The 12,343-nt window shown below is 46.8% G+C and overlaps 1 protein-coding gene and 2 non-coding genes across 4 annotated transcripts; all 3 read right to left on the bottom strand.

The window, feature by feature from the left end:
* Window positions 1–4,341: 4,341 nt before the first annotated feature.
* On the bottom strand, window positions 4,342–10,291 carry RPSA (ribosomal protein SA). 2 transcript variants are annotated; one of them, XM_015445275.3, is made up of 7 exons: window positions 10,245–10,291; window positions 9,236–9,417; window positions 8,291–8,409; window positions 5,870–6,115; window positions 4,998–5,126; window positions 4,713–4,878; window positions 4,342–4,506 (listed from the first exon to the last, which is right to left on the bottom strand). In XM_015445275.3, the coding sequence occupies exons 2-7, from the start codon at window positions 9,366–9,368 to the stop codon at window positions 4,412–4,414; spliced, it is 888 nt and encodes a 295-aa protein (XP_015300761.1). In that variant the 5' UTR covers window positions 9,369–9,417; window positions 10,245–10,291; the 3' UTR covers window positions 4,342–4,411. The 2 variants fall into 2 exon arrangements, with proteins under 2 accessions (XP_015300761.1, XP_045242384.1); XM_045386449.2 differs by having other exon boundaries at window positions 9,236–9,401.
* On the bottom strand, window positions 5,662–5,815 carry LOC123572047 (small nucleolar RNA SNORA62/SNORA6 family). The gene has a single exon (XR_006696387.2). It is a non-coding gene; the product is annotated as a small nucleolar RNA SNORA62/SNORA6 family (small nucleolar RNA).
* On the bottom strand, window positions 8,476–8,626 carry LOC123572048 (small nucleolar RNA SNORA62/SNORA6 family). The gene has a single exon (XR_006696388.1). It is a non-coding gene; the product is annotated as a small nucleolar RNA SNORA62/SNORA6 family (small nucleolar RNA).
* Window positions 10,292–12,343: the final 2,052 nt, after the last annotated feature.

Raw genomic sequence — 12,343 nt, 5'->3', positions numbered from 1 at the left:
ATCCATTTTACATAAAAATTATTTTTAAAGTAAGTACTAAGGAAAGACAATGCGATGCATACAACAGTATTCGCTACATGCCAAACCCAGACTAATTGCTGTGCAGGACCTCAGTGAATCACAGCAGCCCACAATCATCCCATTTGATGGTGAGGCCACTTGGGCTAGGGACATAGTCCCTTGCCCAGAACCACACACGAGGAGTGGCCCAAGCAGGACTGTTATCACCCAAGTATGTCCAATTCTAAAGCCCACACTATCCACCTCACTATGCAGCCCATCATGTCAATGATGACAGTGGGCCAGTCCCTTCACAGAACAACTGGTTATGCGAAGGTCTCCTTGGTGTTGGGCCATGGCACAGACCCGACCCGTCCCACCCACTGACACACCAGGAGACCACACCCAAGCTGACCTCAGGGAGTGCAGTGCATTCTCAAAACACTATATGAAGCTGGTGTCTTTGACCAAGCAGGGAACTTGATCAAACACCCAAGTTGAGAGCAGGTGATGTGGCTACCTGTTAATTGTGCTGATGTGCTCCTGAACAACAAGCAAGAGTGGGCACCTTGAATCCTGTTGGGAGCTTCAGGTTTGCCAAATGAAACTTACCTCTCCCACTTTTTTTGAATATTCATTAAATCTCTTACCTTTTTTTTTTTTTTTTTTTTTTTTTTGGTCAGTTTTGCTCTGTTGCCTAGGCTGGAGTGTGGTGGCACTCACAACTCACTGCTGCCTCCAACTCCTGGGCCCAAGTGATCCTCCTGCCTCAGGCCCCCAAGTAGCTGGGACTACAGGTGCACTACCACACCTGGCTAATTTTTAAATTTTTTTGTAGACATGGGGTCTCGTTATGTTGCCCAATCTGGTCTTAAACACCAGGCCTCAAGTGATCCTCTTACCTCAGCCTCCCAAAGTGCTGGGATTACAAGCATGAGCCACTGCACTCAGCCTCAGATTTATTTTATTTTATTTATTTATTTTTGAGACAGAGTTTTGCTCTGTTGCCCAGACTGGGGTGCAATGACAGGATTTCGGCTCCGTGCAAACTCCGCCACCCAGGTTCAAGAGATTCTCCTGCCTCAGCTTCCCGAGTAGTTGGGATTACAGGAACCCGCAGCCGCCACCACACCTGGCTAATTTTTTTTTTAGTAGAGATGGCGTTTCTCCATTTTGGCCAGGCTGGTCTCGAACTCCGGACCTCAGGTGACCCGCCTGCGTCAGTCTCCCAAAGTGCTGAGATTACAGGTGTGAGCCACCTGGCCCTCAGATTTATTAACTTTTTTTTTTTTTTTTTGAGGCGGAGTCTCGCTCTGTCGCCCAGGCTGGAGTGCAGTGGCGCGATCTCGGCTCACTGCAAGCTCCGCCTCCCGGGTTCCCGCCATTCTCCTGCCTCAGCCTCCCGAGTAGCTGGGACTACAGGCGCCCGCCACCACGCCTGGCTAATTTTTTTGTATTTTTAGTGGAGACGGGGTTTCATTGTGTTAGCCAGGATGGTCTCGATCTCCTGACCTCGTGATCCGCCTGTCTCGGCCTCCCAAAGTGCTGGGATTACAGGCTTGAGCCACCGCGCCCGGCCTTATTAACTTTTTCTATTCACTCAGTACTTACTAGTATTTACCAAGTGCCAGCTTTTGTGATAGGCTGATTCCAATGAGGATGCTCAGATTTGCCCTTATATTAGGAATGTACAAGAAAAAATGTGTTTATTGCAGTCCTACAAAAGGAGTCCCTACGCTACTTAGGAAAGTAGAGAAGAGAGGAGAAAGTAGAGGAAGAGGAGAAACTAGAGTTCTATGTGAGATTCAGTTTCTATTAAGCATAGAAGACAAACTGCCCAAAAGTATATGAAGAGCTTGAAGTTGTGAACAAGTAAAACCTTAAGGCATGTAATATTTAGAGCAAGCTGCATTTCTAAGATCAGGCTGAACAAGGGAATTGAATAACTTAATGAGGGAAAACCAATTCCTGTGTAGAAGGAAACAGAGAAGTGCCAGGGAAAGAAGGGAGGTGGCTCACGGGGCCAAAGCAAAAGCAGTGCCTAGGAGTGAAGGAGGGAAAGGCTTCTCCCTCACCTTAAAAATAGCCTCATGCTAGTCATGGGCCCACAGCAGTCAGGAAGACTCAATTCTGCAAACACCACTGGGGAAGTTGCCAGTAGCAGGCTGCTGAACACCCAGGGGGCACAGATTGTCACCTTGATTCAGCAGCGCTTATGAGCTGCCCTACATCGGGCAGGCACCACCAGGCAAGAGAAAACTCAGTTTGAACTGGCTAGTTTAAGATGGCTATTCCAGATGGTGAGAGCTTGGGGGCAGACTCTGGCCATGGGCAGCTGCTCGGTCCCATGAGAGCATGGTGATCCCACACTTGAGCCAGGATCCACTAGCAGTTGGTGATGTGCGGCAGGGCCAGGGGAGAGGATCCTATTTTCAGGTACCCCAGCTGAGTGGGTCTGAGATCCCCTCTAGTATTTTCTGGCTTCCACTTAGCTGAACATGAATGAACCCTGCCAAGGAAGACTACCTCCTTCCTAGCCTTAGAATCTAGAAAAAAAAAATTTCTGGAACTGCTATGAGAATGCTACCACGGTCTCCCGATCGGAGGTGCTCGGCACTGGGACACAAGTCTATGGAGAGGCTGGGTTTGTGTGGGACCCCACTAGGATGGGGTCTTCCTGGAGGTTGCTGGATAGTGACATGTCTGATGTAACAGATGTTTTCCACGTCTTCAAGTGTCAGGAAATGCCAAGGTTCTCTGTTCACTGGACTCCACCCAGAACCTGCTGACAAATGAGCTTAGTATACCTTACTCCAGGATCACACCACCTCCCAATGCTTCTCCAGCTCCCGTTGACCAGTAGCCTTCTGTTTAACTGTCCCTGCTTCCCACTATCCTGATGCCAGCAATCTCTGCCAGTGTTGCTAACCACTTGCAACTCCAGGAATCATAAATCTCACTGAACACCATTCCACTTGGAGACATTATGGGGCAGATTTTCCCAACCTTGTTTACAGCCATAAGCAGGCTTACTATGAAGAAAATGCTTGAGACTGCAGTGTCCCCACTGCCTCAGCACCACTGGAAGGAGCCCTGGGAATGTGGTCACATGTACATCTATTTTGTAAATTTTCAAAAAGAACCTATGAATCCGTGTAAATCAGTTCAGGCATCTAAAAATCTGCAATTCAATTTATGGAAATGTCTCTATTAATCTTTTTGAGACAGGGCCTCACTTCCTCACCCAGGCTGGAGTACACAGGGGCTCAATCACAGCTCACTGCAGCCTCCAACTCCTGGGCTCAGGTGGATTCTCCCACCTCAGCCTCCTGTGTAGCTGAGGTACTGTAAGAGTATGCCATCATGCCCTGCCAATTTTCTGTATCTTTCGAAGAGATGGAGTTTTACCATGATGCCCAGGCTGGTGCTGCACTCCTGAGCTCAAGCAATTGTTTTACCTCTGCTTCCCAAAGTGCTGGGATTATGGGTGAGCCAACATGACAGCCAAGAGTATTTTTCAATAGGCAATGAGAATCATTAAATCAGTTTAGGATGAACTCAGCAGCATTAACATATAAAAAACAAATGTGGCCAGGCACAGCGGCTCAGGCCTGTAATCCCAGCATTTTGGGGCGGGTCACATAAGGCCAGGAGTTCGAGACCAGCCTGGCAAAACCCTCTCTACTACAAATGGAAAAATTAGCCAGGTGTGGCGGTGCACACCTGAAATGCCAGCTATGCGGGAGGCTGAGGCACAAGAATTGCCTGAACCCAGGAGGCAGAGGTTGCAGTGAACTGAGATTACACCACTGTACTCCAGCCTGGACAACAGGTAAAGACTCTCTCCCCCGCCCCACCCCCAGCAAAGACAAATACGGAGAGCATTTATTTTTTTTATACATACATACAACCCTCTCCTCTCCCAGAACCTGTAGGCAAGCTCACAAGAGGGGCAATTAATGTCTCTCGATGTGGGGAAGGGCCATCGCCTGTCCAGGGCTTCCAGGAATAGTTAACCTAAGTGACAGGAACATTCTCAAAAATAAAAACCTAAGCTCTATAGAACTTACCTACACAAATGGTAATTAAAGTCAAGATTATCAGGGCCTCAGAAAAATATTCCTGAGGTTACCACCTAAGTATGTGCAACCACTTATATCTATTTTCAGGGAACAGATGTTCTCTACACAGAAAGCAAGCTCAAGTGAAAAGCAACGTACATTATCTACAGTGGGCTTTAGAAGTACAATTCATTTCGAGACATGTATTTATTATTATACCTTGGTATGCAATCTCAGGTATTCTGATCTGGAGTAAAAAACCAAACTAAATAAACACAACTTTTAGAAACTGATGTTTATTTTCTATCAACCATTTTTCCATGTTGCTTAAGAGCCCGTGCAAGAACAGCTTAAGACCATTCAGTGGTTGCTCCTACCCATTCAGTGGCCTGAGCAGTGGGAGCTGCAGACCAGTCTTCCGTGGCAGGCTGAGCACTCCAGTCTTCTGTTAAGAAAATACCAAAAAAAGCCATCAGCTCTGTCCTCAAAGTAGTATTTTTCCTTACCCCACTCCCTACAGCAGACTATCAGATGCTGTAGCACACTAGGATGAAAACCTCTTAAAGCTACTATAAAAGCCACAGAGATCATTAGAATAAAACTGAGAAGTTGCAAAATATCAGCTTGATGCTCTTCTATCCTGATACATACCAGTAGGGAACTGCTGAATAGGCACAGAGGGCACCTGCACACCTTCAGACCAGTCTGCAACCTCAGGCTGAGTAGCAGTGAACTCAGGAGCTGGAGCAGTCCATTCACCCTGAAATTCCTCCTTGGTCACTGCCTTTTCAGCAGCAGCCTGCTCTTCTTTTTCAATCTGGTTATTTTAAAAAAAAAGGGGGGGAAAGACTTACAGTGACTGACAAATTTTGCTTCCTAGAAGCACAGTCCAAGTTGTCCATATTGCTTATGTAACCACAAGCCTTTGGAGCTTACCTCTTCAGGATCTCTGTAGAAGTAGAGATCAGGCATGACCTCCCACGGGTGTTCACGGGAAATGGTGCCACGCATGCGCAGAACTTCCCGAGCCAGCATCCACCACATCAAACCCACTGAGTGAGCTCCCTGCCAAAAGCGGCAATTATTAAAAAGTGACACTTGGTCAAACCCAAACAGCAAGCATCTTCCTGGCTCCTACATCATCTAGGTACCAAAAGTACAGACATCTCTTAGTTTAAAAGCAATTGTAACAGGGAACATTATAATCAGGGATTTTCAACCAACCTTGTCTGCACATTGGAATCATAGGGATTGAAACAAACAAACAAAAAAACCAAAAAAAACCCCACACACACAGTTTTCAAGACTTCACCACACACTACTATATGAGATCTCTGGGAGAAATGCCTGGACACTAGCATTTAAAAAAAAAAAAATCTCTGGGCAATTCTTATGCACAACTAGGGTTACAAATCAACCAATTTGAACCACACACAACCCACCTTTTTAGAATCTTATAGTAGAACCCATCAAGTTGGTGTAAAACCAGAAAGGCCAAATGCCTGAGGCCTGAGCAAGAAACATGGACAAAGGCAGAAGAAAACACACTATTTTCCAAATGTTTTCATCTCTCCACAAAGCTGTCATGCAGTAATGTTATACTTGTAGCAAGAATTACTATCAAACTCCACTCATTGGGCCAAAGACCCTTGTGGTGTTAGCGAAAAACTTGCCCCTCATGTAGCACACTACCTACACTTGCGAGTTCATCGGCCAGTCAGTAGCCTCAACTCCAAGCTCTAACAATGTGCACAGGAATGTTTTTTCTAGAGCATGCATTCGTCAATTCTAGATCATAAAATCATTACCTTGTTGTTGCATGGGATGGCAATGTCCACATAGCGCAGAGGAGAATCTGTGTTACACAGAGCAATGGTAGGTAGGTTAACATAAGATGCCTCCGTGAGAGGCTGGTGGTCAGCCCTGGGGTCAGTAACCACAAGAAGCCGTGGCTCCCGGAAGGCTGCCTGGATCTGGTTAGTGAAGGTTCCAGGAGTGAAGCGGCCAGCAATTGGAGTGGCTCCAGTGGCAGCAGCAAACTTCAGCACGGCCCTCTTTGAAGAATTTAAAAGTTAATGGTACTCCAGAGATATTTCATAGCAACTCCCCATATGCTGACACCAGTTCTGTAATCATATGAAAAAGCCTATCTGGCCGAAACCCTCAAATACCTCTTCCTCAAAAATGAAAGCAAAAAGCATTAATTCCTCTAAGTTCTCTAGGTTAACTGACTTACAATGCCCTCACTTCTAGGCCCTCTGCTTGGAATGCACTTCCCACCCCCACTTCTCTCAGGTGTCTGGTTCACTGGCTTCTTTACGTCTGGAGGCTCCAGAACCACACTTGCCAGGCTCTAAGAACCAAGTAGGTGATTTTTTGAGTAAACTGAGGACATTCACATGCCTCCAAGTTCCTCACATGGTTGTGAGAACACATCTAACACAGAACAATCTTGGCACCAGCAAGAAGTACTTCTGGGCACTGGCCAACTTAATCACTACTACTCCATATAAAGCAGGCACATACCCAGCTTTCCTTAACCTCTCTTACTTCTCCGGGAGATTTCCCGCATACATTCAAAAAGAGGCTTGTTTTTCTACTATATCCCAAGCACCCAGCAACACTACCTGGCCCAATCTAGATGCTCAGTATATTTTTCTCAAGCAAGCAAGAACTGTCACTCAGTTCATTCTACAGCAATAACTAAAAATGCCTTTTTTCTACTGTGTACCAAACTATGCAGTCCCAGTAACAAGTCAGTTTCAGGAATAACCCTCTGCAAAAACACGCGTCGGAACCTGTCCTGTCAACATTGAAATAAAGTCTTCACTACATGATTTTCAAATCTGTCAAAATAGTTGAGTTGAATAAAATCCTGTTAGAATTCTTAGAATTCAAGAAATCTACTAGTTTTCTCAACAGAAAAAATGTTAAAATAGAGCTGTGGCAAAAAAAAAAAAAAGATTCAAGTTGTACTAACTAGTCATTTCTTAAAAATACAAATTAAGGTATTTTTCATTCAAGTTGGCAAAGACGGCCTCACTCTTGTCACTCAGGTTGGAATGCAGTAGACAGTCTTGGCTCCCTGTTGCCTCAACCTCCTGGGTTCAAGCAATCTTCCCACCTCAGCCTCAGCTGAGACTACAGGCATGCAACACCACACCCAGCTGGTTTTTATTTTTGGTAGAGACACAGTCTTGCCACATTGCTCACCCTGGTCTCGAACTTCTGGGCTCAAGCAAGCCACCAGTCTCGGCCTCACAAAGCACCCATATTACAAAAGCATGAGCCACCCACGACTAGCTTTTTTTTTTTTTTTTTTTAAGAGACAGGATCTCACTCTGTGCCCCAGGCTTGGAGTGCAGTGACAAAATCATAACTTACTGCACGCAGCCCCCAACTCCTGGACTTGAGGGATCTCCCGCCTCAGACTCCCAATTAACGGGAACTATAGGTGAATGCCACCATGACTGGCTAAGATTCCTAAAAATTTTTTGCTTATGAAACTTGGATAAGACAAAGACTACTGTCCTAATCTAATAAAATCTTACTGAAAAATGCTGCAGTTGATACCAAATTTCTGTCCCAGTATTTCGTCGTCTTAAGGTAAAAACTCTGACTACGGGAAAAAGTGGTAAGCCACTTTAATAGGATAATTTCTAGATATTTAGTGATAGAAGTCTACACAGAATGAAATTATAAAGTTCAACATACTGCCAGATGCCCAGCATGTATGTTGAAAAGGTCTTACAGGCTAGGCACAGTGGCTCACGCCTGTAATCCCAACACTTTGGGAGGCTGAGGTGGGAGGATCACTTGAGGTCAGGAGTTCAAGACCAGCCTGGCCAAATGGTGAAACCACGTCTCTACTAAAAATACAAACACCAGTTGCGCATGGTGGCACATGCCTGTAATCCCAGCTACTCGGGAGGCTGAGGCAGGAGAATCCCTTTAACTCAGGAGGCAAAGGTTGCAATGAGCCGAGATCACACCACTGCACTCCAGGCTGGGCAAGGGGCAACAGAGCAAGAGACTGCCTTAAAAACAAAAAACAAAAAAACAAAAAAAAGAGGAAAGGCCATAACGGCGACTTCTATGGCTCAGTCCAACTTAAGATCTCTGAACAGTGGAATTTGAGTTATTTCTATTTTCTTATACCTTTCTGTATTTCTCACAATGTCTGTAAGCTTCATTTCTATAATATAAAATCTAATCACTGTCCCACAAACCTGGCCAGTATTCCTGGAGGATATAACACTGACATCAGCAGGGTTTTCAATGGCAACAATGGCACGAGCCGCCAGCAGAAGCTTCTCCCAGGTCCTCTTCAGATTTATGATGTAGATGCCTAAGCGAAGGCAAAAGGATTTGTAACACTTGACCTGGCTGTGCAATCATTCTTTGCAAGTTCAGTGTATGTGGCAGCGAGTACTACCAAACTCCAGTCATAGAGGCAAGCTCTACTGGTGTTAGCGAAAATCCTGCCATTAATGTAGCACACTTCCGACACTCAGAAGTTCATGAGCCAAGACTGGCCTCCACCCTGAGCTTTAATAGTGTGCAGCCGAGATTCAGTTGGCTAAATCCATCTCTCCTTTCTCCTTCCCTGTACTTCCTGTCCATCAGTGGTTCTTAAGAATCCACTTCCTGACTTTCTGCCACTCTTTCCCTTTTATCATCTTCACTGATGCAAGATTCATCCTAAATCTCCTTCACAGCATGTCACTCCGAAGTCCTTGGTAGCTTTATCTCTAAAATAAGTGCCTTAGCCAACTTAATGCCTTCCCTCCTCTGGTTCTTCCAAGCTATATTGTTTATCCCCACCTCCTGCCCCACTTTCCACTCAAAATTCAGTTCAACAGCCTGTGTAAGTAACTATGAAGTTGAAGGCACTATGGGAGCTATTAGAAACTCAGCTCATGAACTTGCTCAAGTTCACAACCCAACCCAAGTCCCATAACGCGGGCAACTGATGTATTCTTCCCCTGGAGCAGGAATCTTTTCTCCCAATAACAATCAGAACATTTATTTAAAGTATGTTTTCAACCTAGGAGTCTGGTTTCATTTGAGGAAGAGATGATACAAAGAAATTACCCAGAACTAACCACGAGAATAAGCAAGCTCAAAATCTGTACTTACAGCTGGAGTAACAAAAAATTAAAGCAATGACTAACCATCACTTTTCCTTTTATAGATGTACTGTTCCATCTGGAAGTCAAGATTGGTGCCACCTAAGTGGGTTCCTGCTGCAAGGAACTTAAGGACATCCTCCTCCTTCATTTGCAGGACATCAAGGGCTCCGGACATTGTGAAAGTTTCCCTTTAAGTTACGACGGGAATCTGAAAGGAGAGCAATCTATTTCTTTTCATTCCAGTAAATTAAGTGGGGTACACCCTTAAAAGCTACCCAAGACTCCATCTCCTACAGTGTCAGGCATTGAGCTTACAGTGCAATGAAGGGGCAAAGTTAACCAATACATGTCGTGTATTACGGAATAGCGCACATCTTACTGAGGAAATGATGTGGACGGCATAACAAGTGAATAATAAAACTAAACGAAATTAGCAAATGGAAATTCAACACTTCTCAAGATAGGAATTAAGGAAAAGTTCCGGATACGCCAAGTTAACTAGATATACAAGAGGAGCCATATTTGGAATATGGAAACTAAAGGGAAAAAACGTATGAATTGGTTTCAGATATTTTCAAGCAGATTGTAGGCGGGTGCTTTGGAATTACTTCGCTGTGCCGTCACCACTTGTCTCAAAACCCAAGAACCTTAACTCCTGACCCACACGGCGCGAAGGGGAAAACCCAACCAGTCCAAGTCGCCGGTGTAAATCAGGGCCTGGGCCTCGACTCGCCGCCGTGGGGGGGTCCGAAGGGATAGCAACACCGAATGTTAGTCCGCCTTCTGAACTCCCGCCCACCGGCGGCCTGGCCCGAACCCCAGCTCCGAGCCTCCGCTGGAGGGCGACCTCCACCCGCTCCCGGGGCACTGGGGGAACCCGCCAGCCGGAGCCTGGCCACGTGCAGGCCGCAGGCCTAAAGTGGGGCGCGCCCGGCGGGAGACAGACCCGGTCTGACCGGCTTTCATAACTAGTCTTCGCACCCTTCACTTGAGCAGGAAAAGCTCATTTTTCTAGCCTTGGGAGGCGCCACGGACACCACAAGTAACTCACCCAGAACAACGCCGTATGGACCCTTCTGTAGGTAGCGCGGAAAGGAGAAGCAATAGGAAATGACGTTCTTATATACTCCTTTGTCAGCCAATGGCAAAGAAAGTCGAGCGGAAGAAGGGCGGAGCCGGAGAAGAGCGCTGCCGGGACTGGGCTCCTTCTTCAGGAAGGCGGGCTTGCGGCGCAGGCGAGGACTTCTGGGCTGTAGCGGGTAGCCGCGGCCTGGTAGGATCTGGGGAGCTTGTGACTTTGGGGGTTCCAGTGCCACAGCGGCGCCCTGTGCATAATTCCTGTCCAGAGCGCGGAACTGAAGCTAGCCAGCCAGGCGGGGCGTTCTTACCCAGCTCCTTGTACCTGCGAATTTGAGCGGCTTTCTCGCCTAAGCTGCAGTTTCCTTACCTGAAACGTAGAAAGGTTTGTTCGACACAACAAACTGTTAGGTAAACAAAAGCTTGAAGATTTATTTGATTTTCCTGGAGAACAGTTTAACAGAAAGTAATTCAGATTTAAATGTTCACTTAGGGGAAGTTTCCCTGAAAAAGTTAAAAAGGACAAGATTGAACAGATGGTATGGATTATATCTGTCATCTACCTATCTTTTTTGTCGTTGTTGTTGGTCGAAGAAAAGTTTTTGCAATATCTGTCAGTAGGAGATAAGTTTGCTGGGCGCGGTGGCTTGTGCCTATAATCCCAGCACTTTGAGAGGCCAAAGTGGATTGCCTGAGCTCTGAAGTTCAAGACTAGCCTGGGAAACATGGGGAGACCCCGTCTCCACAAAAAGTACAAAAATTAACCAAGCATGGTGGTGCGTTCCTGTAGTCCCAGCTACTCAGGAGGATGAGGCGGGAGGATAGCTTGAGCCCAGAGATCAAGGCTGCAGTGAATATGATTGCAGCGCTGCACTCCAGCCTGAGCAACAGAGTGAAATCCTGTCTCCAAAAAACAAACAAAAAATAGTAGTTAATTGAAGGGGCGCGGTGGCTGTAATCCCAGCACTTTGGGAGGCTGATCTCTTGAGGCCAGGAGTTCAGGAGACCAGCCTGGCCAACATGGTGAAACCCGGTATCTACTAAAAATTCAAAAATTAGCCGGGCATGGTGGTGCATGCCTGTAATCCCAGCTACCGGGGAGGCTGAGGCGGAGAATTACTTGAACCCAGAAGGCGGAGGTTGCGGTAAGCAGAGATTGCGTCATTCGCACTCCAGCCTGGGCGACAGACCAAGACTCCGTCAAAAAAAAAAAAAAAAATCGCCGGGCACGGTGGCTCAAACCTGTAATCCCAGCACTTGGGGAGGCCGAGGCGGGCGGATCATGAGGTCAGGAGATTGAGACCATCCTGGCTAACACGGTGAAACCCCGTCTCAACTGAAAATACAAAACTTATCCGGGCGTGGTGGCAGGCGCCTGTAGTCCCAGCTACTCGGGAGGCTGAGGCAGGAGAATGCCGTGAACCCGGGAGGCAGAGCTTGCAATGAGCCCGAGGTTGCGCCACTGCACTCCAGCCAGGGCGACAGAGCATGACTCCGTCTCAAAAAAAAAAAATGGAGATTCCTGTCTGTGGCGTGCTGAGTCAATCTGATTTCTGAGCCCGCCCCAAAATGAACTCGTAGACCCTTATGGCCACTCTTCCATAGGACAGCACATCCAGGTTCTCCTGCAAGTGGCTCTGCAGCTCCACTGAGGCCAGTATGATTTTCTGAGGAGCTTGGAAACCCTTGGACCCTAGCACAGGTCACCCCCAGGCTGCTCTGCTTCATCACCCACCAAGGCTGAAGCACCTGGGGCTTGAGGGACAAATTCAGAGAAGTCACAGCCCCTTGCTGCAAATGCCTCCCACTTCTACTCTTCGTTTTGGAAAGAGGATGCATTCAGTTTGTTGGCACAAACTCAGGCCACAGCCCTCCTCAGAGCAAGGCCCCTGAGTCCCAGAACAATGCCCTTCCCCCTGCACCCAAATGTACTCCTGCTTAACCCTTCAAGTGTGGACTGGGATTGTTGAGTAGTGAATGCAGCTTTGCAGGGTTCCTCTAATGCCTTGGCATTAGAATCACCTAGGGAGCTTTTAAAGTCTTGTATCTAGGCTGAACATACCAGAATTTCTG

This window comes from Macaca fascicularis, chromosome 2 (genome assembly GCF_037993035.2).
Source record: "Macaca fascicularis isolate 582-1 chromosome 2, T2T-MFA8v1.1".
NCBI lineage: Eukaryota > Metazoa > Chordata > Mammalia > Primates > Cercopithecidae > Macaca > Macaca fascicularis.
Note: the sequence above shows the minus strand (reverse complement) of the source record. Positions and strands in the feature narration are given on the sequence as shown.

Excerpts from the sequence above, each read along its gene's own strand:
- RPSA (XM_015445275.3), bottom strand. The coding sequence starts at position 9,368 with ATGTCCGGAGCCCTTGATGTCCTGCAAATGAAGGAGGAGGATGTCCTT. Across the intron at positions 6,116-8,290 it reads CCTCCAGGAATACTGGCCAG|AGGGCCGTGCTGAAGTTTGC; the intron begins GTTTGTGGGACA and ends AATTCTTCAAAG. Across the intron at positions 4,507-4,712 it reads TATTCAGCAGTTCCCTACTG|AAGACTGGAGTGCTCAGCCT; the intron begins GTATGTATCAGG and ends TTTTCTTAACAG.